Here is a 26,305-nt window from a genome sequence, read left to right on the forward strand (position 1 = left end):
GACTCCCTATGAGCCGGCTCACAGCTTTAGATCCTTAGGTGGATCCCTTGTAGTTGTTCCAAAGTTGAGGCTTTAATCTATGGGAACCTAGACCCCTCAACTTTGGAATGACCTGCTTGAGGAGATAAGGCTAGCAGTCAGTAACTTCTCTTAAATCACCTTTATAGATTTGCTTTTATGTAAAGTTTGCTTTTAACTTTAATTAGTTTTAGTGTTCTATTTTGTATTATGTCCTGTTTATTTGAGATGTTTTCTATTGTTTTATTTTAATTTCGGCTCCCTGGTTCTTTGGCGTGATGTCATCACTAATTCCGTAATTCTCTAATCTTTTGATTTTGATTTCTAACTTTTAACCCTCAAGCTTATTGCTGAATTTTTAAACTGCCTAGTTCCCTTGTTTGATGCAAGTTAAAATCTAGCTTATAAACAATTAAACTTTACATCGTTTTTCGTTATTTCTTGTAACTGACTGCTCTGCCTTGTCTCCTGTTTTGCTTTATTGTCTGTGTTTGCATGTTTTGACTGTCAAAACACGTTGTGAATGCTGTTCTTAAGGGTGCTATATAAATAAAGTTATGACTCCACAAAGTACTTACGTGACAATCAGCGTAAATTTGTCTGTCTGTTAGCAACATTATTCAAAAATGGATTTACGGATTTGGATGCAATTTTCAGGGAAGGTCCGAAATGACACAAGGACCACCTGATTAGATTTTGGCAGTGATGCAGCAATAGTCTGGATCCATGGATTTTTTAAAGATGTGTATATCATTGTGAGATAGCGGCATATTAGCAGCACACTATGTCAGCTGTCTGCTGACGATCACAAGATTGTGAATCTACTCCAAATCCACCACTGTGAACTTAATGGGACTTACATATTGGAAATTATACAAAGAACAATTGATTAAATTGTGTAAGTGTTTCCGAGTCCCATCATTTCCTGCCGCCTGCGACATATTTAGGTCAAACGATTCAGTATCTGTACATAATGTACATGCTCAGTCTAAGGTCATTTTGTTTGTGGGTACATCTATATTAAATGGACACATTCTAAGTGCCAAGATTTTAACCGTGGGAAATGATGCAACGACAGAGCAGCCTTGGCGGAGCACTGAACTCTCTGTGGACTTTTCTTATTATTATTTTCATCACAATGCAGGCAATTATGCTGCTCCTTTTTGTAGAACAAAAAATTAAGCAAGTGTGAATTTTGAAAATATTTTTTTGTTTTGTGAAACCTATGAAAGAACCCTCCTGTTGCGCTTGTCACCACAATTTTAAAATAATTTCCCCAAATTGGAGGAATATTATTTTTGAAAACTAGAATAGACCATAAGAGCATGAACCGTGTTGCACCCTTATATATCTCATTACAACACGACATTCACTGGTGATCATTTACATGCATAATAGATTGCCTCTCTTCATAAATACTGTAAAAACCAAACATGAGGGTCAACAAGGGATGAAAGCAAATGAGCAACCTTTTCTGACACAAAAGCATGAGTTCAAATCCCACGGCGTGTGTATTACTTAGATATGACCCCTGGTCATAAATAAAGAAACATCTATTCTTCATAGACTCTGTGCCTGTGCAGGGCTAATGACGGGTAAAATGCACAGCCGAGAAGCCAGTGGAAAGCTGTGCTTTGATGAATCGGGTGATTATATTCTGATACACTCCTTTGCTCTACAAACTGCTGTGGTATAAAGTAATCCTGTTTAGATCTCACTGACTAAAAGGCCTGCTTGCCAGCTATGTGTGAAACCCACAAGCAGCAGCTTTCTGCCGTTTCTGGCTTTGGATTATGGATGGAGTTGCTTTTACTTTAATCAGTTAATACTTGTCATTTACACATCAGCTTTCACTTGATATCTGCAAAGTCCTCTCAGTGAGCTGCTACGCATTATTCAGCAGCAGGGGGTAAAGATCTATACATCTTTTAGTTATGAGAATGTAGCATGTAGGGGTTAAAATTGGGTCATTATATGGATGTTAAGCATACTTTCTACTTATAACCACAAACATTAACAGAGATTTGAACTGAGCAAAACTCAAGCTTGAGCTTCCATGAATAATGAAGTGCTGCAGGGGGCCTGCAAATATATCAATATCTCCATTTATGCTTAGGAGGCCAGTTAATCATTGTTACATTTGGCAAGATCTGCATGATTTAGAACAAATTCAGTCTTTAGTAGGTCTCAGTCTTGAAACTCTGAGTACTTGGTCCAGTTTTGACCTAACTTGACTTCAGATTGTGACTGTAATCTTATACTTTTGGGTAAACTGTCATATCATTTCATAGTGTTTTCCAAACGACAACAAAACAAAAACTGTCTGATAAATAGTTTTATCTCACACAGTGCAGAGCTCTCAATCATAGTTCACTGCTGTGGACATTAGCTGGATTATGTGCGATTCTGCATGGATGTACCATTGTGAAACACCTGTTATTATGGGGAAATAACCTTAATGTTATGATAATTATTTCAACTATTTCATTCAGCAAAGCTAGATTAATCTGTTAGGAGGCCTCTGCTGTGTGGCCCTCGTTCACTTCTTTGCAGTGTGTACACCATGCAGTCTATTGCTTGCAAAACAGTGCACACAGCAAACTCTGCAGCTGCATTATGTGTCCGTGGATTCAAAACCTAAGCAGTAATCCTAGCTGAAATAATACATCCTGGCTTCAGGTGCACTGTATGTTAGTCAGTTTATGCTAATTTTGATTAAACACAATTTAATTAGCTATATGCTGTTCTTAAAACTAGATTTTGACATCAGGCATGATAGCCAATAAGTAAGACTGAATAGCCGATATTGTGCTTTATTGTTACAAATTCTCTTGCAAATTTGCAATCAAATTCTCGAAAATCCACTAACACTATAGGGCTGTGTGTGCCAATGCATTTGGCAGAAGCAGGAGACAAAACAGCAATGACTGGAATAAACATTTTTATTAAGTTATAGTTTTAGAAAAAAATCCAACACAAATTCACAAACAATGATTAACATGCACAGTTTTAGTATACAAGACAATACAGTTACTTTTCAATATGAAAATGCCATTCTACATGTCAGTATCTCACAGAGATCATTGATTAATACACCAGTATTAAGCTCAGAGAACACACTATATAAAAGCAGTAAGGTTGTCTTCGATGGCCATGTTTAAAAAATATATGCAAGCTATTTACACTGTACTGGGTGCTCTCCTTCCTACCAACGACAACCACTGAAAACCCATCTAACTGAACTGACCTTATGGATATAAATAGATATGTCGTTGTTCTGTGATCAATAGATTTCAACCACTCCAGTCAGCTCCAAATACTTTCTTTAGATTGTACTTTGTTGTATGCATTAAAGCACAAAGCTAGAAACAATACTTTTGTTGTCTTATGTGAGCATTAGAAGAGGTTAGAGACATTAGGCTCAACTACAACTAAATAATAAGAAAGCTCTGAGAAAACTGCCACACGAGTACATAGTGTAAATTATTAACCTATTAGCCTGCAATCTGGCGATCCGGTTACCTTATTTGGACATTAACGGAAATACTAACACCACGTGGATCAACACGTAAGCTGCTTTAAGGCCCGGTCACACCAGCAAATAGCACAGTGGCATTCATCTGCACGCTTGTGAAACAGACGTTAACGGAGGGTAATTAGTAAGTTACTAAAGTTGTGAGTTTTTCTCTGTGTTGGCTTATTTTCACACAATGATATTTTGTTCTCAGGATTCATTCAGCAAAGAGTTCTTGAACAGCGGGAGACAATTTTAGCTAGCTAGCGCCAAACTGCCTGTCAGTGGTGTGACTTTAAAGGTCAATTCATGCTTGGTCTGCAAGACTACATGCAACGTAAATTTCATTATCCATCTGCAAAGGTCCAAAAATCCAAATCCAATCCAAAATTTGTGACCATGTGGACTGCAAGAGTGCCGGCTATAGATGTATCAAACGGTGCTTAAAACAAAAACACTCTAGTAGAAAATTCTCCAACATCCACAGCTTTATAATTTCTCATTTAATGATTTTTTTTTTTTTTGCACATGCTTTTCATAAACGATGCCCAAGCACAGTAAGAAGTTGTAAATTCTTCAGATATCCTGTCCTATGTCCGTCCCATTGCATTGCACACCTCAGGAATATTCACTGACGTCGTGCTCCAGCCCAGTTTGAAACTAACTGCTATTACTTAGATTAGATTGCTAGAATTTCAAGAGCATCGATGGCAGCCCTGTATCTGTATCTGTATCCACTGTCTGTTTTGAAAGTCTGTGTCGGACGTGTGGAAGCCATAAATTGGCCGTAAGTCAACACAGTTTTTTCAAGAAATGAATTTGCCCCACTGAATATCATATCTGTTTAAAAATTCATTCCATATTTGCAGAGCAGCTTATACACCCAACATAAAATTGGATACCACAACACAGCAAATAAACAGTGTTGGGCCCCTTTATTTTGGATTCTTGGGCCGTCTGTTCAAGATAAGCAATGTTAGGAATATGAAAATTTTAACCTTGAGGTGAAAAAAGGATTTCTGCCGTCTGAGCTTTTTATGACATAAACTTTCACCATTTTAAATGCTGGTGTGACTTGGCTTTTATGCTGTTGGAAAAAAAAAAATACACTAATACAACTGGTGGGAGCACAACAGCCCAACAGTGGGATTGTTTTGATGTGTACTTTGAAAGAATTAACCAACTAATCAATTTCAGGTCACTGCTCCAATTGAAAGTCACAATCTACCACCACACTACAAGAAATACTTAAATCTGAACAGTAAATTCTGTCAAGAAACTGAGCAAATACAGTGAGATCTCGGGTCAAACCAAACCACAACGACAAAAACTGAAAGGATGCCTTTGAACTTGTGTGATAGGGAGTAATGGAGGACATCTGAAACATCACAGACTGTAGCACAACAGATCAAGTGCAATAAGAAAGCGGCCATCAGTCAATCAAGCAGCTGAATTGTGACAGCTGTAATAATGGGGCAGGAAAATCAATATCCCATTGACTGGTCTGCAGCAGTCTAATCAACGAGCACAGAGCTTTATAAAACCAGTCAAGGAGCAGATAGGACAGCCTGATTATGTCGGCCGTTTGGACTTTTACGAGGCCTCTGGGGTCTGCACACCTGTTCAGACGGGTAAGTGAGGACATCCAGTCACCTTGCATCAATTTCTTGTGCTTTCATTCGACTTTGGGACGGGTTGAGGAGCGGGGTAAAGAGTGCAAAATGCAGACGACAACAGCCTCTAGCTAATGACCGTACGCAGCCCCATGTTCGGCAAAGGCACAGTAATGTGTAGCAGTTCAGTTGACTGTATCCTTCCACTTGAACATCGTCAGGACCCCAGCAATCACACCTCGGCTCTCACTCGGGTGGCTTTTGACAGACTCATCCACATGATAAAAGGGCGTGAAAAGTAGCTCCCTCAGCAGAGCAGAAAAGTTCTTTTGTTACTGTTCAGTCTGGTGTGTGTCCAACAGATGGTGATGAGGTTGGGGTAAAATGACAGCCATGCCTTTTGCTCCATTTCCAGTCAGGGCTCTTTCACCACGGTATTCGCATCAATTATTCTTATGCCTTAATAGACCATAAATTATTCTACGAGTGGAGTCATACATTTATTATACCACAGACCATAAATACCGAGACAAAAAAATTCTGCCATATATCTCAATCCATTGCGGCTTTCCTAAAGCTTCCAACCCCTTTTTGTCTTAGGTGCTCCGGTGTCTCAATGAAAATTTAATCAACACACCATTTCCAATAATGGGTTCTCTCTACATTCTGAGCTTCCTGTCTTTCGTGACTAATTTCTTCCGAAAAGAAAAGCAAACAAAGCCTCTGCTGCAACATGAATCTACCTCCTAAGCTATCTGAAGAGGAAGCAAAAAAAAAAATGAATGGAGTGAGCTCTAGTGAAGGCACTGTTATCCCGTAGTCCATTGTGCACTGGGCCGGCTGGTCATCTGGGGTGTGGATGGTGTGTGTTCCATGATATGATGAACGTATCTAGAACACAGGTCGTCTAAATGCAGAGGAAGAACAGCACACATGGGACCTGCTTGACATAGTAACACCACACGTCTCTGTTCTCCGCAATCTCCGGCTTTCTCGCTAGACTGAGAATACAGAGTGTGATAGGCATTTATTATTTAGAGGAGCATGAGATAGGGGAAAATGCCAAGGTCTAGCTGAGTAGCGTAGATAGGGGCCTACAGCTTGGGAACCCACAGCTCTTGAGCAGATTTTATATTATTTTAGTACGCAGAAGTAAGTGGGTTTCAGGCACAATTGATCAATTTGCTGTGCGTCTTTCATATCTGTGACAAAGCCAGGTACAACTTTGAAGCCTGCAATGGATGTCTGATGTTTCTTTTGGCAGAAGCTGCACAACAACGGGATAAGTGTGGCTACTGGTTAATGGCGATTGAATAATTTCTGACATATAATCTAGCTGTTCTGCTGAGACCATGAGGAGATAAATTCTTTTTTTGCTGAACAGTTTTTTTCTATAGAGTTAAGAAACCATAAAGCAAGCAGCCTCTTTCACCTACTTTGGTATGGACTGTATATGTAAAGTGGGTTTTTAAGGCATTAGTATCTCCAAAGATACTGAGAAGATAAGTCATGTGGACATCAGAACTCTTAAAATGAAAACCTAGAGCACAGGTGGCACTTATGACGCTGGAGGAAATAACAAAAGAATATCATGCACGCAAATCATCACGTCTCTATCTGATGGTCCTTTAAAGGAAGTGGCATGGTCCCTTTAAGAGTTTGGCGCAGTCCAGTCCTTTCCAGTCTTTCCCAGTCCTGCCACTGAAGCCCGGGCTTGGTGCCAAATCCAGTGGAGGGTTAACATAGGACAGGCTGACTGAAGGGACGGAGGGGAGGGGAGGGAGGGCACTCCATAGGCTGTGATTAGACATCACCAGACGGAAGAGAGCAGTGCACTGATGAGGACCGCCGAGCGACACAACGGGCTGAGGCGGCTCGATCCGGAGCCCCGCGCTCCCATACCTGCAACCAAAAAACAGCAGAGCAGCCCGTGAAGAACCAGAAATAACCCTCCCATCAAAAGAAGAAAACCTGCAGTCTGTCGGCAGTGCTATCCCCTCTAAAATTTCTGACAAGTCTTCATAAATCAAAAGCCAAGCATGATATTTTTTTTTCTCCCCCATATCTACATTATTACTGGCTTTCAACAGGAGAGGCTATTTAAGTATCCCGAGAAGATAAAGTTGGTATCACATCAAAGAGAGCGGCAAACTGAGCCGCCTCACAATTTTGCACAGCAGCGGGATGGGAGCACAGAACTGCTTTATATGCTGCAGCGCTGCGCAGCCAGTCAACAAGGAATAATAACCCAATGGCAGAGATGGATGACACCACGCACGCATTTCTAAAAAGGTCGCTTTTGTCGCACTCGAAATAAGTCTATTACACATGGTTGGAAAGGGATGCAATGACGCAAAATTTGAACGTTCTTCACTCAGTTATTAAACCTTCGCTTAAGCTTTGTGAGTGGTCAGAAGGGAAATAACACAAAGACAACAGTAAACTCACTTAATTTATGAATGTGGATGGGTTCACTGCCCACACCTTCGCCGCCCTCACTCATGGCCTTGATCTGAATTAGATAGTTGTCGTTGGCTGACAAGGTGAGCTCAGCTGTGGTTTTGTTGGTCAAGATAGTGTTGATGTCATTGTAGTGATGTCTCTTCAGCAGGACCTGAGGCAGGAGAGGGTGATGCAGAAAAATCAATAATGCAAAAAATCAACATCCTTGTTTCTGAAGATAAATCAGAGCTTTGCACAGAACTGGGACTTACCAAATACCCAGTGACCTTTGACTCTGTCTCCATGGCTACAACAGGGTCCCAGTGCAGCGTGAGTGTGGAGCCAATCATGGTCCATTGTATGTTGAGCGGAGCCCGATCTGGAGCTGGAAAAAGAAATCAGAGGTACACATATACCAGATATTGCAGTTACTGGGGATGTCTTTCTGAAAGATTGCTTGTACTGTATGTAGAAGAATTTGCAATTTCCTGGTTTATACAGAAAGCTAATACAGTGGGACTTCAGCAGAACACCTGCACTAATTAAGACATAGTGAATTCTACGGTGGCCCTGGAGCTCAATTTTTAGTTGTAAAAAATAGTAATACATGTGTGTAAGTAAATATGAAGTCAGAATAAAAAGCTCAGGGGGTTGCAAACTCCACAAACACAACACAACAGTTGGACGAATCACAAATTAAGGAACTCATACGCTCACAGTTTTGTTACAGATCCTGCACTGAATATGGTACAAAACGCATTCATACACATGTATCAAAGATCAATCTGTACATCTACAAAACAGCATGTGAATTAATTTAATGAGAGCTGCACACCTGTAGAAGGTGTTTACAACTGTTTACCGACACACGTGTGACTAATTTCTACAACTACACAATTTCCACTGTCACAGGTGCTCATTTGTTGCGCTCCAATTATATCTTCATAGCATGGACACAGAGCGTCAGAAGTCTGTGTTTGTGTTCATGTGTGCAGATGGCAGCTCCTACATGCCGCAAACCATTTACACTCGTGTGTGTCTGACTCACATTAGGCAGTGACAATTGTCACTAGCGATTACAATCCCTCGGTTAGCATCCCTGGGCTACAGACCATAGACATGTGTATAAAAGATGGACATAGCAACCATGACATCACCCACTGGTTTGTAAAGTACTGTTGTGAAGGTTCAAGTTTGGATTTGACTGTCGCCATATTGGTCTTTTGGAACTGAATGTAACAGGCGAGTGGTGGATATGACTAGTGTACTTGAGGACACTAGTCATGCTCATTCGGTAGCAACCTCTCAATCACAAGGTAGCCTATATGGATATCTTAGTCTAAACTGCACCATAGTTTACAAAATGAGCGTAATTCTGTATTCAAAAGATTTGAAACTAGCAACGTAGAATTTAGGAACCATAAATTTGTTGGGGAAACAGCTACTGAGCTAACACATCAAGGGAGACAAATGGGTATTTTCTCACAAATCTTGATGAAATTCATCAACCAGTCAATCAGCCAATGAGACTTACATTTCAGGGTGTCCCTAATGTCTGGACACACAGAAAATTGGTTGAACGCATAAAGAGTGAACGTGCTAAAATTGACGGCAATGTGTATTTATTGCATCAAGTTCACGTGAATCTTGTGAAGTGCATCAACTTTGCATCACAAATGATGGAAATCATATTGAAGATGTTATTTGTTAATAATTCCATTGAATAAAATGTTGTTACAAATTTTATTTCTTGAAAAGGTGTATTTTTGACAGTGTCCAGACTTTTTCATACAGATGTATGCAAGGTAACACAAAGTGTGTGCAAAATGAAAAGAAATACTAGAAACAATACCTCTCAACCACATGAACAAGCTATCAAAAAGACATAAATATATTGAGGAAGGGGATTTGCAGGAAACAACATATGCACATAGTGTATGAAATTTAGCAGAATGTACTCCATACGTGCTTTTGTGCACATATGAGACATAATGACCAGAGGAGCTCAAAAGCGCGATTATTCAAACGTCAGAAGAACAAAACAAGACAATACTAAAATAATCATAATAAAAGTAAATACAGACTGTAATGTACACATTTTTAGTCTGTTTTTCCGTTTAAACTGATTTTATATATGTATATGTCTGCTCTTGTGTTTTCAGGTTGGCTGTTGTAAAGAAATGTGGGTTTTTGTTCTAACTAGTATTCCCAGTCTAGCAGATAAAATCCCAAAGCCAAAAAGTCTTTGGTTTCTTAAGGATACAAGGAAAAGAAGTATGTGAACATGTAACTGCTTTACAAAAAGTGCCAAAGGAAACTTGTTGTAATTTATGATGCTCTACTATGTTCCAGTTTATACAAAGAACTACATTATAAGCCCTCATGATTGTACCTACTGAGGGATGAACACTATTTTATGAGAGATGAAATTAATTATTATTTAATTTTAATTTTAATATCATTGTTCCAGTTGTGTTTTAACGCTATGCTTGAATAAACAAATTTAAAAAAAAATTCAGTAATGCACCTCTTCCCCTCGCGTGTGTTGTGCCTGAAAGCATTTCTTCATCTTCAAGGGCACCTTAAAGACTTCCAGGCTTCACTGCAGGTGTAACGCAGTGAGCACCAGACCTCCCGCATTGAAAGTCGAAAGCTCCCTTGTCAGATTGACTATTTCTAAGCACAACCAACAAAGCTGAAGGAATGCTACGCCTATCATGTTGAGGACAGTACGACATCATCTGACAGGCTTCATGAATGAGTTTCCATTTGGAAATGATTTCAATGGCCCTCCGGGGACGGACTCACGTGGTTTCTTTGTGGTGTTGTTGATGGGCGCTGACTGCGGCCCGGGGCCAGCTGTATTGAAAGCAGCCACAGACAGGTAGTAAACTGTGTTCGCTTTTAGCCCTGTGATGTTAACCTGCGTGGAGTTTCCAGATATGCGCACTTTGCCAATGGTGTCGGGCTTAGTGTCGTCTTCCCAGTACACGACCTGGCAGAGGGAGGACACAAAGAGACAGAAGAAAAAAGAATCAAAACTGCAAAGATCCTAGTGGAGCATTACTAAAATTCATATTCCATCATGAAATGCTGTTTGTATTACAAACAAAAAGGAGGTGGGGGTGGAGAGAGAGATGGTGAATAATAATTTTTTTACTAGAGGAGTGTCAATTACTGATGCACATCCTGTGAGCCATGCTGGTCTTATAAACAGAGCATTAGTGGGTCATATGATAACTGACCCAGGAAGAAAAATTCAACGTCAGATTATTTTCTTTTGTTTAAGGCAACCGGATATTTAAGGTGAAAAAATATGCAAGAATCTCACAAATACTTCAAAATACTTTCCACCTCAAAGCTGGGTTATCTGCTCTGCAAAACAAGATGCAGAATTTAATTCCCTTCAGGCCACTGGCTGACAGTTATGGGTGCAGGTGAAGCCGTATTTGATAAAGCAAACTGTCTAATTTGCTGCTTGCTTTGGGTCATCTTCAATATTCATGCGTCTGGTATTAAGAGACATAAGAGTTAAGTCAATTAATAATTAAAGCGAAATGTGAAGTCTGCCCTCAGGGATATTTCTGCTTTTCCAGCGCCCATAAATTATTATATTTCCAATTTGTTATCAATTAAAACTGTGTATAAGCACCAGAATTGAGTGTACAGTAATATAATCTTTTCAACAGTATCACATGAACCTGAAACTGGTCCACATTTGCAATCCTAACGACGTCTAATTACCACACATGTGCTGACACACGGCTCTGTTTCCATACTGTTGGTGGCCTATTGAGATTTAGCAGCCTAAATCCACTTCAGGACGGCGTTTGGAGAAATGAGCTGTGTTCTGAACGGACAATGTGGCCACTGCTATGGCAACTGCAGAGCTTAGTTAGTGCCAGGAGCCAGAGGTGACAGATATTGAAAGAGCACTGGGGGGAACTAAAAACAGCAAAGCCCTCTTTGCATTCTTGAGAAAGATGAGGGATTTTATTTTCCTCCTGTGGGTTTGCTGTTGGGGTGCCAAAGCATTCACGGTCATTTAATATTATCTCTGCAGCAGCGATACCTGAGAACACGTAGCAGGACATTCGAGTAAAACTAATTTGAAGAACAACAAAAGAACAGTTACGAGCACATAAACAAGCCACAAGAAAAGGCTCAATTATGTTATTTGGGGAAAAAAAAAAGAATGATTTTACAGTGAATCATACCTCATATCCAAGCACTCTTTCGGGAATGGCAGGGAGAGCTTCCCAGATCACTTCAATTTTTGCTGCAGACACACTTCTAGCTCTAACCCTCTTAGGAGCCACACTGGGGACTGCAGAAATAGAGCAGAAATGTGGTGAGAATCCCACAGACTCATCCAACACCATCACACACACTAATAGCAATAAGAGGTAAGGCACAGAATAGACCTGTAGTTTCACTGAAAAGCTATTTCCCCCGCTCTCTTTTAATGGGATCTGTGACTGACATAAGGGAAGACTATCTGCCCAGCAAATTCAATTAACAGGATACCTCCCTGACAGCGCGGTGTGGTAAGTGTCTGCTAGGATTTCCTGTAATCTACCAGCACGATAACTAATATCAAGTTGACATTCCCAGCTTGAGAGGGGAGAGAAATAACAGCACTGGAAAAAAAAAAAAAAAAACTCATTTCATCATTACTATTCAAGGTCATAGTCGTAAGGAGAAAGATTACAGCTTATTTAAGCATCGCTTTCCGCCGCCGGGCTGTGAAGTCTGTACTGTACCTTCCTCAGCTGAGTACACGGTGGCTATGGAGCTGAAGGGACCCTCCCCCCGGTTGTTGTAGGCTCCCACTTTGACATCAAAAGGCGAGAACGGTGGGATGGTGTCGTTGCGAAAGACGTAACGCGCCACGCCAGGTGTGGAGATAACCGCCCTCGTCCACGTAACCGTGCCAACAGGCCTGAAGGCGATGATGTAGCCGAAGCCTTCACCGTTCTGCAGTTCCTCGGACACAGGCTGGGAGCAAAACACAAAACTATAGTGATATTAAAACGCATACAGACAAAGAAACAGACAGGCCCGTCTCTGCGCTGCACTGCACCTTGACAAGGGCATCGGGGAACAGACACAGCCGCCTTTTTCTCTGCAGTCACCACCCAGAGCTCTCCACAATCACCTTTTACCTTATCTTTTCCTCTTGCGTGGCTATGTAATTGTGGCTAAAGTGCAAAACTCCTCCAAAGAAGTGCACTCTGTCCCTGCTTTTAAAAGGAGAAATGGCACTTGGAGGCTGAGCCAGATGCGAGGTGTCTCTCTCTAATGTGGGTCATAAAATTGGTCCGTTCAATTCTGCACAATTAAGCAAAACCATTACTGGCGATGGAGAGAACAGTAAAATGTAACAGATGACTTACCTCCCATGTTATCACTAATTCAGACTTTGTGCCGCCTCCACCTCCAACATCAGTGGGAGCTGTATCAGGAACTGAGAGGTAAAGCCCAGAGGGGAGCAATTAGAACACAGTTTACAAAGCTCAACGACAAACCTCAACTCTACTTGTGGCCTTACGACGAGGCTGCCTGCTGCAGATACCGCCTTCTATTTTATACCCCACAAATCCCTCACTCTGTGCACACACAAACATCTCAGAGAATAGTGAATTACTTCCGTTGCTCAAATGTCACCGTGCGCACACCACGAGCCAAGATTTGTAATATTTTGCAAATGACATTTGACTCAGCCCACTCCGTTTCTATTCCCACTCGGCTGTTTGTGCACCACAGCGTGTTGGCAAAAAAACGACAGTGTAGGTGGAGGAGCACTCAAGCACGTCCTCATAGTATCCTTTATAAAGTGGAGCCCTGTTTTAGTAAGCAGCTTTTATATCTGATGCCCATGAGGGGTTTTTGTCTTGTAGGGTTGAATGCTGGGAATTGAGATCGTCGTTGAGCTTAAGAATTCTTGCCAAGATCTGCTGCCATTTCATTTACCATACTTCAATAATGCTCTCACATAACTTGCAGCTATGTGTATTCCAATTTGGAAAAGAAACATTAGCCCAGTAATACAGCTCCTAACTATTATTCAGAACTATTTCAGGGCTTCATAATGTCACATTTTGACCTTTGTTCCAAGCTCTAATCAAGCATAAGCCACAAGTCTCTTAGATAGAAAATATTGCGTTTAAACTGCACAAGTTAGATCTACACACAGGACATGCTACAACTTCATTTCAACATTGATTTATAATCACTGAAAAATCCGCAGACCCCTCAGTTTGCTCTGATTAGTGGAAACACACACACAGTCTCAAATACCATATGTTAGCTCTCACCTTGATCACGCTTTTGTGTTTAACAGTTTTAATATTCTATTAAACTTTAAATTAAATATACTTCAATGTTCTTTCTTTGCAGAAGCAAAACACACAGCAGCATTTTTTTTTCTATACACAGACTGAAATGCCCTAGAAACCTTATTAAATGTTTAGATCTTCTGACAATGCAACACTGGTTAATGTGTGACATTAAATTATCTTTTTCTTTTCTAAACCTTTGCCATTAAACAGAGAATCTTAGTGGCTGTTTTTCGAGGAGACCTTCATCAGACAATTGCTATATTTAGCTGAATATAGAGAGTGTTTTCTCTACCTCGAGGAGAATGTCAAGAAAACTGTTGCTGAAATCATAAGCATACATGTATATAAAAAAAACAGCAGAAAATTAAAATAAACTTTTTCAGAATTGATTATTCACAGCTATTTTGTTACAATTGAATGCTATTTATGACAAGAAATTACAGGAGAACATATTTTTAGTACAAAAAAAATCCTTCAGCCCTGTGTGTAAGCATGTGTGCGGTTTAGTGTGTGTGTCTACATACTGGCATCCTCCGTCCTGGTCTTGGCTGAGGAGGGGCTCGGCTCTCCGAGGCCGACGGTGTTTCGAGCCACTACCCTGAACTCGTACTCCACCCAGGCGTTCAAACCCACCACCGTGGCAGTCAGCATGTTACCGTTCACCACCTCGGGCACTGAAAAAATGAATTTTAAAACCTTAGAAACCCTGGCTGCCACACATCTGGATGCAAATTGGATGATAAATAAGTAAACACCCACATAAGGCCCCACATAAATACTACACAAGGGCAGGAGGAGTGTTTTTCAGGGTACCTGTGTCTACAGCCTGCCAGCCAACAGTGAAAGGTGTTCGAGCCTGGATGATGTAGCCGGTGATGGGGCTTCCGTTGTCCCTTCCGGGAGTCCACGATAGCTGGGCCGTGCTGTCTGTGATTTCCTCAACTGATACTTTGTCCGGAGGACCAGGGGGACCTGCATCAATCAGACAACGAGGAGGGCGAACCCAAGGTGATCAGCCATTCCAAGAAGCCTCCCCTCATCAAACTCATAAAGACTTCTACACCTTGTTACATATCAAAGCCATCACACTCACTTTAATTAGGGGCTGTGTCCTTGGTGTGTCCATGCAGTGTGTGTGTGTGATGTGCGGGACTACAAAGTGATGAATGAACATGGAATCAATAACTGCAGAAAGATAAACTGGATGGCTTCAGTTATTAGGAAAAGAAAGGTGAGGAGGATCAAAGAAGGCAAAAGCAAGTGTTTGTGATTGGTACATGCTCCAGCTTTACCATGCTGTCGCTGTTTGTTCCGCTGCTCCATTATTCAAATGGTTTCCGTGATATTTTGCCGATGTGTAAATGAACCAATTATAGTCATTTTCTGTGATAAACATTGCCTTCTCAAAGCACCTGGGACAGCTATTACAGTTTGTTAAGGGCATGAATACCAATGTAAATCACTGGAGATAAGCTGAGCCAGACACACCGAGCACATATCAACACAGCTACCTCAGCTGGGCCCACAGTCGCACACGCGTGGGTCCAGCTGACGTGTGAGTGTGTGTGTGTGTTTGTACGTGTGAGTTCCATTTTTACATTTCACCGACACGTGCCGCATGTAACGTAAACAGAAGCTGACATAACTCTGACTGAGCGCTCATTCTTGCTTTCCCATTCTGTATCTTTACAGGAAGCCTCTGGGATTTTTCACGCCACTCTGTCCAACGTCTTTCACTTTGAATACTTCTACAGATGCGTCACTGCCACATTGCTTTGCAGTACATATACCGGGGTATTTATACACAGACATACACAAACAAGCTGCTGAAATCAATTGGTTCTACTTACCTTTGACAACCAATATGGCAGAGGTGGACAGGCTCTCCACATCAGTGTCAATAACACAGACATACTTCCCACCATGGTTCAGTTGAATGTTACGAATCATCAGATCCCCTGATATGCTCTGGAACGGAGAGGAGAATAAGGCTAAGTAAGAGATGTAGTGTTATTTCATCACTCAGCTTTTGGCTGTGGGATGTTTTAACATTTATAGCGCTTTCTGAAATCACAGCATCTCCAGGCCACTGATTTTTGCATCTCTTCAAACACCAACAACAGACATGGCAGATGTACTCTGCACAAATAAGCTATTGGCTGTCCTTCAGGCGCTACCCGACCAACCAGCCCCCCCACCCCCACCCCAACAACCCCCTGCAAACAGCTACCAGCCGCACACAGGACACACAAAGCAAACATAGTTTAGCTAATTGGCAAAGCAATCCTAATTATTCTCTAATTACACAAGCTGAAGCAAGATATGTGCAGAACTCCCGGTGTAAAGAGCAAATATTGTTCTACTGCATGCAAGTGGAAGGAAGAACAACAAAAACCTTACAGCAAATACTCTTTACTTTATCTTTTGTTTATGGGTAGTTGTTATTTGTGTCTGCATGAAGGAGACTTTTGAATGAGTAAGGTTGGTAGTGTTATTCTATACTTTTTGTGTCAATAAGTGCAATGAAGCGAGAAAAACCAATGATGCATTAGTCCACATTTCAGTTCTTATCATCCTCGCTACCCTGTCTGTGATTCTGTAGCCCAGGGGTTTCTGCTGAACATTTGAATCCCCTGAACCCGAGGCTGTTTGTGGGTGTTTTCTTTTTTTTTTTACTCCGTTCACATTTTTACTCGCTGTGTAAAGTCCTGCACCTCTATGGAAACATCATGACTGTGGATAGAAGTGGAGAGAAGGCCAAAGTCTCTCGTGTGCAGCTAAACAAAGTTATCGTGCAATAAATCAAAGAAAAGAAATCATAGAAAAAAGAAAATCTAAAACTAAATCTAAGTCTCAGACACTTTTCCAAGGCTCTACAGGTGTTACCAACACAGAAATAAATAGTGCTCCACATACTATAGATATTAAACTATTTAATTACGTTTTTTTCCATACAAATTTTCTATCTGCTCCCTGGCTTCCTGGCCGTTTTTGTAACGTACAGAATCAAGCTACAGAAAAGAGTTTATTTTCATTAAAAATTTTCAAATGACATAAAATAAATAAATTGATGTAAAACTTTAATAAAATGCCGTGATATTAACCTTAGACTTGGTTAATTTATTCAACAGAACACCATGTCATGGATGTCAAGGACTGCTAGAAAACTGAAAATCCAAGGATTCTTTCAGTTTTAGTTTTTGGCTCTAATAAATGGTGTAATTTTGTACAATTTTTAAAAAGAAAACATGCCTTTCAACACTGCCAGTGGGTTTTCAGGTTTGGAAGGTTAAAAAACAACCTTTGTTCATCTGCTGGTGACTATATGCCATTTCTTCATACGTATTTCGTGTATTACTTACTACAAAATAGCAGGGCTTGTTGTCATTCTACTTGTGGAACATGTCACCCAATAAAACAGCACAATTGAATTATACAATTTTTAATGGCTTTTGGACCAAACTGGAGCACTACTGCTCAGAGAAATGAGCTGCATCAGAGTTTGGCAACAACATTTTTAATGGATCAAATTTTGGTCTGCAACGAATAAAAAAAGTGACAATTTGTGGGGAAAACATGGCAAAATCTTCTGTCCTCACTCCAAAATAATCGTCCTAAAATACACAGGGAATTTGGAGTTTTGGCAACCAAACACGGCTTGCATAAAAATTGCCACAGTGCTTAACAATTACTGAAGCTTCTTCACATAATGACATGACTAAAAACTGGCATTGTGCAGTTTTAAGCAGGTCAATCCGACACAGATTGCAATCAAGTTATTACTAGACCTATCTTGCACAGTGCAACATTTACTGAACCTGTTAGATTGCGATTACTGCACAGAGTACAAAGGATAATGTTGGTCTTATGGTGCGATTTACTGACAATAAGAAAAGCATAGAACATCATCAATCTTATCTGTTAAAATGATATACACATGCAAAGACAAAAAGTCCATCTCAGTGTGTCACCACATTTACTCCCACAATATTATTTTATTTTATTCTTATTTCTGCAGCTGATTTGAGCTCACCCTCTGAAAATCACCTCTTGAGGTGGTCTGTCACAATGCATGTCAGCCAGTGAGAAGGAGTATGCTGCTTTAGAAACTAGTCACCTGGGGGGGGTGAGCAGGTAACACTCGCTGCAGTCATAGTAGATTTCATCACCCCCAGCAGCTACTGATCATAGTCGCACTCTGCCAGCAACTGGGCTGAACACCCGCAGAGCTCCACCTCTCTGTGGAACCTGAAGTAGCCCAGCTGAGCCGAATGGCATCGCTATGGGATAAACAGACTACCTCCCCGGTTCTTTTTCTCCTCTTTCCTCCTTGCTTTCATCTCCCCTCCCTTCTCCTGACAGTTTTAAAGCAGCATTTCTGATTCGCTCCAATGTCAGCCACCACCTGGCCAACCTCAGAGCTCTTGATGCATCACAAGGCCTCCTGCCTTGGCAGGAAGGAAGTGATGAGGCAGATTTGCTTTAATTATGTTAATTAATTCATCAGAAGCTGTTGAGCAGGGGGCTGGTAATCTCTCTGGACAGGGGAAACAGATCCTGTGAAAACTATATCTCATTAAATGCCTACGCACAGTTCAATGTCATTAGTAATTGCCAATTGCATTCATCGAGATATGAATTTGGCATGTCCCAAACTCTGTGAGGGTGTAGATATGGTGTCACCCTTAGCACACGGATGGCACCGATCAGACTGCTAACCTTGGAACCTGGGAAAGAAAGAAGAGTGCGCTAAACTCTTTTAAGTGTTAAACTGACAAGCTCTGAACAATTAACTTTGCCCTTCATCAAAGGGAACAAATATTCGACAAAAAGTCGTCACTTATCATTATTTCAAGGCATGGGGATTTCAAATGAACATTTACTGGTGGCAGGCCTGCCCTTGGTGAATGCCAGCCAGCTCATTACTTAATTATTTCAGGGCTCAAGATTCATAAATAGGTATGCAAATTCAATTATGGCAGAGGGAGATGATAAGAAAATGTTCTCCCTTGAGGTACAGGAATTAGAAGTTGAAGGGATGAAAAGTATAAAGACTTTATTAATGAGGACCCTCAGTAAGACGGAAATGGCATTTCACCAATATATTTTTAGAGGTGTAACACATGGCAGCTCACACAGGCAATTCAGAAGGTAAGGATCTCAATTATTGACCCGATAGTGCCATTCGCTGAGGCTTTTCCAGCATATGAATGGCCGAATATAACTGATTCCTAACAGATCTCCATCTTCTTGGTATTCTGTTCACCACTGACCACGGTGAAATTTCCAAATGGACAAGCCTTGGCATAAATCTCTTGCTTGGGTATTATTGGTGTCTAAGAAGCCCTCAGTCGGGCAGTGGAGCATACCCTTGCACATCACACAGTATGTCCCAATTAATCCCAGAATAGCTAGAAAGTATCTGAGTTTAATGCTCGAGATGACTCACCCCGCCCACTCTTTCAAAATGATCGCTGTCTCGCTGGAAGTCGATGAGCTGGCCGTTGAATGCCCACGAGAAAGAGACATCCAGAGCTGGATCGCAGGCAATCTGGCAGGGTAGCACGATGCTCTCGCCAACAATAATCTCCATGTTAGTGGGCCTCATGGTGATTCTGGTGGGATCTGGCCAGACAACAGATGACAGCACACGCATGTCAATATCTCTGCAATCAGAACCCCCAACACCGCTGTGACCCTCCGCAAGTGTCACCTCACTCCGATTCACGGCTGAATCAAGCGGCCATCCCTAAATTGCCCCGTGGATGTGTTCGTTTCCTGATTTTAATAAGCACTTAAATTCCAAGCCTGTCCATTAGTAACATTTAATGACATCTCCGGTTTGCACTTTATGTTGCGGGATCAATTTGGAGGAAAATGTTTGAAACAGGATTACAGAGATGGGAGCACATTCCCACTGGTGACTGTGGCGGACTGGAGGCCTCGGAGTATGTTGAGGAAAGGTCACAGTAATTAAATTCTATGACATTAAATGGTTCAGCTGTCAGTGCATGAGAAGAATAGAAGCTAATGAGAAAAATAAGTTAGGTGGCTACACACACAACAGATTAAACCGGGGGACTACATGAACGTGTTATGTCGCCGCGCTCACAAATAATGACCTTTAACTAAATCAAGGATAATATTTGTTGCTTGTCTAAATGCTGTTTTGCATAATGCATACCAGCCAAATTAATCTGACAATGACCTCGGCTGTAAACATTACACATGCGGTATAACTTGAATGTAAAATAATAAAAAGTGAATGTACTGTCAAGTCAGAGATTGACAAGAAATGGTTGACCTTTTCTTTGCCACAACAGCAAGGAAACAAGCCATTTGTTAAACTGTCAGACTCTGGATTTCCTGACATCCCAGAAGTTTGTGCATGCGGTGGTAGCGATGCTACAGCAACATTAGAGTAACTAAATTGCAAGCGTTCTTTAACACTGGCCAAGAAGGGAATTACCTAAGTAGTAATCTGGCACTATAGGCAAAGATTTAGCATATCATTAGTTACCTCTGTACAGGCTATGACATTATTCTGTGCAGTAATATGGTACAAAAGCCGTTTCAAAACCCAAACATTGTATTTCTTGTAAATTATGCATTTCTTTGGTAACATTTTATCACACAATACAAGTGCAATATTGCTTCTTCATGTCATCTACATATTAACTGCTCAGAACTTAGTCTGCTTTATGCATTATTAGGTCACTGGATTAGAATGGTATTATGCATGTAGCTATCAAATGAATATTTAAAGGAAATGCATGTCTTCTCTTGCCAAGAATTAGAAGAGAGGATCAGTACCACACTGTTGTCTGCATGCAAAATTTGAAGGTACTGCAAGCAGCCACTGCTTCATCATTACCATGAATTTTTTGAAAAACCTGTGATAAGTAAATCATTTTGGCTTTCAAGGACCCGCTGCTGACTGACCAGGAAATACCACTCTCATTTCTCCATGTTTTGCATCTTTCTAAATACAGAAGTGAGTCCAAACCTGTCGAATATCACCTAAATTTCAAATGATTTAAAAGTCTATCACTTTAGAGTAACTGTATTATTTCTCAGCTGAACTGTTTCCACTTATGTGAAGTCAAGCATTAACTGTTTAGATTTACTATATTAAAAATACAGGACCCATGCTACAAGGTCGTCACAGTAAAAGTCAATACATCTTTAATTATTGAGGTTCAAATCTCTCATTTTTACAGTGCTGTGTATGTTTATTTTTGATGGCAGACTCTTCAGCAGCTGTCGACCTTCAAAATATGCCACTGAGATATCGAGGAAAGAAAAGAGACAGAAGGTCAACACCTGCACTGTTGACAATAGTAAAAGTTGTCCATTTACAACACCTGAATGCATCTAAAGGCAATGTGTGAACCATGCTGGTGGTCATCATGCCTGTCCATGTACTGGTAATACAGAGCTAATCATGGTCTTATATATTGTCATACAATACAATCAATATACAGCAGCAGCTGATCTTTAGAACAAATTGCAGTCATAGTAGGCAGCACCATTTAAACCCACAAAAATCAGAGTTTAGCACAACATAAGGCAAATTACAGTTGAGGTGTAAAGTTAAAATATAATTGGTGTTAATTCCTCAAATTTAACAGATTGCTTTAAATTCCCATAATAACTATAATTTTCTCCACTCGCGTGCATCAGCTTTACAAATGTTGCCATTGTGCAATATCATTTATAGATTCAGATTCTGAATAACTGTGCGTCTCTCAGTTCTAGCATTAAACATAATCAATGGCAGATGTATCAAGGCAATCTGCGTGCACCACACTTGACACCTGACATTTATGTAGATACAAGAATCTCTAATACAAAATGTTAAGAATGGCAACAAGAACATTTAATGAAGGACTTCTTTGATGTTTGCAGTGTTTCAAACATGATCGCCTACATTATCCAACACCATCGAGACCACATTCTCACATGAATGTAGCAAATACAGTCTCACTGAAGTCTCAACAAGAAAGTAAATGTTTTTTTTTTCTGTATGACCCTTGAGTTAATTCTTGTTAGCAAGCTGAAATCTCATACCAGCTGTCACAATCTACCAGTTAAAGAGGAGAAGCTGCTTTTGTCTTATTCTGTTTGAAATCAGCAAACCATTTTTTTCCTAAAAAAAATTACAGCAAATCTTAAGAGACAACTCGTCACTATTATCACTGACAACTGCGTGCAAGCAGTTCTTTAGTGAAGATCTTGTCAGAGACAGTGTAATATCAACTAAGTAGAGGCAGGGCATAGCAAAGGTAATTAACTGAAGGTGATTTGCTATTTGAGCAGTTGTTGACTGACAAAACCAGGACTTACCAGTGATAAGCAGCTTCCCAGTTGTGCTTGCAGTCCCAAACTGATTCTTAGCGATGCACGTGTAGCTAGCCGCATCCCGCTTGGTTACGTTGGCGATCTTTAATGTTCCATTCGGAAACAAAGTAATCCTGAAAGAAACAGCTTTTTTTTTATTACACTGACTAAAGCTGAGAGCGTACAGTTAGACTGAAGTGTTCAGTTCTCTGTTGCTTCCAAAATTTTGTGCCGATATTCAATATATTCACATGTGGCTTCTTTTTTTTCTATTGGTCTTCAGGTAGCAAATTTGTTCTATGGCAACACTATGGTTCACTATATTCTTGTCAAAATAGAAAAGCTTTTGAGAAAGTACTTTGACCCTGATGGTACTTTAAAGCTCTCCAGTAAATCCCAGAAAAATGAAATTCTTAAAGGTGGGTTAGCAGCAGGCAGGCTGACCCATCACCCCGACTCAGCGGTGGGCTAAACTTTGGGCCACATTACTAAATGAAGAAATATTTTACAAAGAGCATCCCTGAATAGCTCTCTGAATAAATAAATGTGCTTTAAAGGCTTTATGTTGCTAAGGTCAGCGAGGAACCTCTATCATGCTGAGAGGTCACTGACTCAATGGATATTTAATAAAAGACCGATATACAATAGTTCTGCCTGCTAGATGTAATATAACGCAGTGCTGCACAGGTAAATGGGTTCACAGAAATTCATCAGAAAGTCCTATGAACTAAATATGCATACAAGATTAAAGATTTAAAAAGATCTCAGGGAATAACGCAGTTTGCTGTATTGTTGCCATCTTTGGTTTGGGCCACATGAAAAGTGGGACAACGTTTCCTAAAAAGCAGCTACTACGGCCATTACGTGACAATTACGTGATAATGCTAAATGCTAACGAGAAAAGTCCCAATTAATGGAAGCGTCGGAGCAACTTCTGTAGCATTTAAATCTCAATGTGTCTTCAGCTGGGGGTGTTCTGCAGCTAATGAATTCCACTTTTCAGGATTTTTTGGTTCATTCAGCAGCTACATGTGCTTGTTTTAAATGTCAGTGCAGTGAAGTTAAATGGTTGTGCTCAAATACTTGATGAAAATACAACCAATAAACTAATATCAGTGTGTTCTGTTGGGCATCAGAGGTAGTGAAGGCGGAATGTTGATATATATTTACGAGACGGATCTCTCAAAATGTGTGCAAATTAAGCCACAACTATACGCCTGGATAGACACCATGAAGATGAAACCAACTTTACCTGATGCGATATTTAGTGACAAAATGGTTGCAAAATTCATTTTCTGAACACTGCTCCAATTTACAGCATGACTGCATATACGAGTAAACACTTCCCCTCCGGTGTCTGCATACATCTCGTCTAGTTCACCTTGAAAGAGTACGTGGGCTTCACATATAGTGTGCTAAATGTCAGTCGAGTTGGGAATTCGACCAATTTTCTGCAGCTATAGATCTAGCTTCTCCATCTGGAGCCAACTAAAGAGTCTCGGCGATGTCTTGACAACACGCTTTGGTCGCATTGTTCTTTTTCCGGCCCCCTTTGTCAATAAGCAGCATAGGAGTGATTCAAACAGCTTCAGCATGCTGGGATGGGAGTCGTTCTCATTCAGTTTGTCATGCCTGTTGCACGTGTACACGGTATGAATTGTGCACACGGTGACTTGCAGCAGGGTTTAGTCACCATCTAAGGTTCTCTTCCTCCGCCAGTCGGCATGATGAAAAGTCAAATGTGTCATGTGCTTTGTGGTTCTCCACCTTTTTAGCTTTCAGAGAAATATTCTGGTTCATTCAATAAGAAATCAGACAGGGAAGAACAACAAACTACATTAAGCACCACTTTACGCTGCTGAAAGCGGTGCTTGATGTTTGCTCATTGTTTTCATCATGTCAGTGTGCATAGATTCTACTCTTGTGACAGTCTATGCTCTCCGCTCTCCAGCAAGGCTTTCGTCTCTGTGGTTTTGGTGATTGCAACAATCAAACTCTTGTATCTGTCTTTCATGATTAAGCAGATAATCACAGATGCAAAAGCTTCAGTGTTACTTTTGAATTCCCTCCTCTTTTAAAACGACTTTATCTCCAGCAGCAACTCCATTTGCTAATCTTTCATCTTAAATATTTAAAGCATGCAGTGTTGATACGACCACCGAGCATCTCCATCCCTCACACCGAGTTATTTGCACACAAGGGTATATTAGCTATGTGCAATTTTCCTGGTGGGTACTGTGCTTTTATTCCCCCTCATTAGCCTTTCTTTCTATGCATGTGCACAAATGCCAAATTCGCTATTCAAACAAGTCAGCTTGCAGTGAATGTGAATGAAAGCTGCTAGGAATATGCACTTAAACTTTTATCCTACCTTTCAGTTCTCTGCAGGATCTCATTCCCTTTCTTCCACAGGCTAATTGCTGGGGGTGAAGCCTGAGGCTTGCATTCGAGAGTGACTTCGCTGCCTGAGCGAGCTTTTAGCAAGGCCCTTAACGGACTTTTGGAGAAACTAGGAGGTGAAGCTGTGTGAAAGGGGAGAAAAGCAGAAGATTAATAAATATAGGCAGCCTAAACCGTTGTGGATCAGCTTTGCAGTCTTGAGATCAGCTCTTCTTTAGCTTGACATTTCAGCACAAACTCAGCTATGGACCCACTGGTTGCCCCACCCTTGGACTACACACTTATACGTACATTGCATCCACCCATATCATATCTCCTGCCAGCAGCCACCGTCTATACTCATCATCACTTTTTGTAGCCATCATTAGGACCTTCAAGTGTCATCACATGTATCAAGAGAGAATTGAATTTCTCATCGAGCCACTCAGATGGAAGTCATCAAAGCTTTGCAAATAAATCAATACCCTGTCTACATGAGAAAGCATGCACAATGCCACAAAGCAATGTGCTTGTAGTATCCAGATCAATAGATGAAATGACTGAAAGTGAAACGAGACACTATATCAGATTCATATTTTTGGTGACATCAAATGAGTGTGCAGACTGATTGCTGAGCCACGTTACAGTGGGCTGCTGGGTTTTGTTTTTTATCTTAGGAGATGATCAAACACACAGACAGATAAGCAGGATAAAAGCAAAAGGAGGGAGGCAATCTTACCTAACACCATTAGTTGGGCACTGGAATAAATAATGCCATGTTTGTTTTCAGCCACACACTGATACATCCCGGAATCTGACAGATTTAACGCAGCTATAGAGAGGGCCCCGTTTTCGATTTGTACCCGGCCCTGCGGAGGAAAGAGAAACAGTTCTGCATATCCATTGCAAGGCCAGCCTATTATGTCCAAAGGCACAGCAGCAATTACTGGTGCACCACGAAGGGAGGAGGACAGCAGGAGTGCAGGAAAAGAAAAAAGCCACAGAGCCCTGTGTCATTCCATGTATGTTCAGCTGGGAATTGATGAGGAGGCAGTGAAAACAGTTAACCTGCATCTTCGATACACACAGCTATGAGAAGCACAAACAGCGTATTAAAACATCATTTATTCTCTGTGGTTGCTCGGTTGGAAAAACTATAATGACAGCTCAGGTGATGATGAATGATTATTAACCCAATAAAATTGTTGGCCTAGAACTGCCAATGTACCAATTACACGTTAGCTGTGTGTATGCTGACAGTGTGAAGACTGCATTTACATCTGGCTGAAATCCCATCATGATGCCAGACCACCTCCAAATGCAGTCTGGTTAATACGATTGCATTCAGATCCCAAGAGAAAAAGGGGACTGCAAGTTAATATCGGGTGCAAATAGGGTCAGAACGCATGCTAGGAAGGTGCATATGCACGTACAATCCGCTGTGAACAGAATGCGACTGAATCAACCACACCACACCTGTTCAATATGGCTGCTTCCTGAAGAAAAAAAGTCCATCTATCAAGACAAAGGTCACCTAACTTGCAGCTTCCTTCAGGCTTTCGGGAGTCGCAGTAGTTTATTTGGTGCAATAAACTACTACAAAGATTTAGCTGGAATTACTGCCTAATGATCCCCACTCACACCCAACCGGTCGAGGC

The 26,305-nt window shown here is 40.9% G+C and overlaps 1 protein-coding gene across 1 annotated transcript in view; it reads right to left on the reverse strand.

Moving 5' to 3' along the window:
• Positions 1 to 2,942: 2,942 nt before the first annotated feature.
• Positions 2,943 to 26,305, reverse strand: part of cntn3b (contactin 3b) — a 60,088-nt gene continuing 36,725 nt past the window's right edge. The window contains exons 10-23 of the mRNA XM_022222640.2: positions 25,387 to 25,516; positions 24,640 to 24,790; positions 22,275 to 22,402; positions 19,378 to 19,553; positions 15,779 to 15,896; positions 14,742 to 14,900; positions 14,453 to 14,602; positions 12,984 to 13,054; positions 12,351 to 12,585; positions 11,805 to 11,914; positions 10,396 to 10,582; positions 7,860 to 7,972; positions 7,594 to 7,759; positions 2,943 to 7,047 (exon numbers count right to left, since the gene is read on the reverse strand). Of these exons, the coding sequence (XP_022078332.1) occupies positions 6,956 to 7,047; positions 7,594 to 7,759; positions 7,860 to 7,972; positions 10,396 to 10,582; positions 11,805 to 11,914; positions 12,351 to 12,585; positions 12,984 to 13,054; positions 14,453 to 14,602; positions 14,742 to 14,900; positions 15,779 to 15,896; positions 19,378 to 19,553; positions 22,275 to 22,402; positions 24,640 to 24,790; positions 25,387 to 25,516 (1,986 nt within the window). The 3' untranslated portion in view covers positions 2,943 to 6,955. The remainder of the gene's footprint in view (positions 7,048 to 7,593; positions 7,760 to 7,859; positions 7,973 to 10,395; positions 10,583 to 11,804; positions 11,915 to 12,350; positions 12,586 to 12,983; positions 13,055 to 14,452; positions 14,603 to 14,741; positions 14,901 to 15,778; positions 15,897 to 19,377; positions 19,554 to 22,274; positions 22,403 to 24,639; positions 24,791 to 25,386; positions 25,517 to 26,305) is intronic.

This window comes from Acanthochromis polyacanthus, chromosome 5 (assembly GCF_021347895.1).
Source record: "Acanthochromis polyacanthus isolate Apoly-LR-REF ecotype Palm Island chromosome 5, KAUST_Apoly_ChrSc, whole genome shotgun sequence".
Classification (NCBI taxonomy): Eukaryota; Metazoa; Chordata; class Actinopteri; family Pomacentridae; genus Acanthochromis; species Acanthochromis polyacanthus.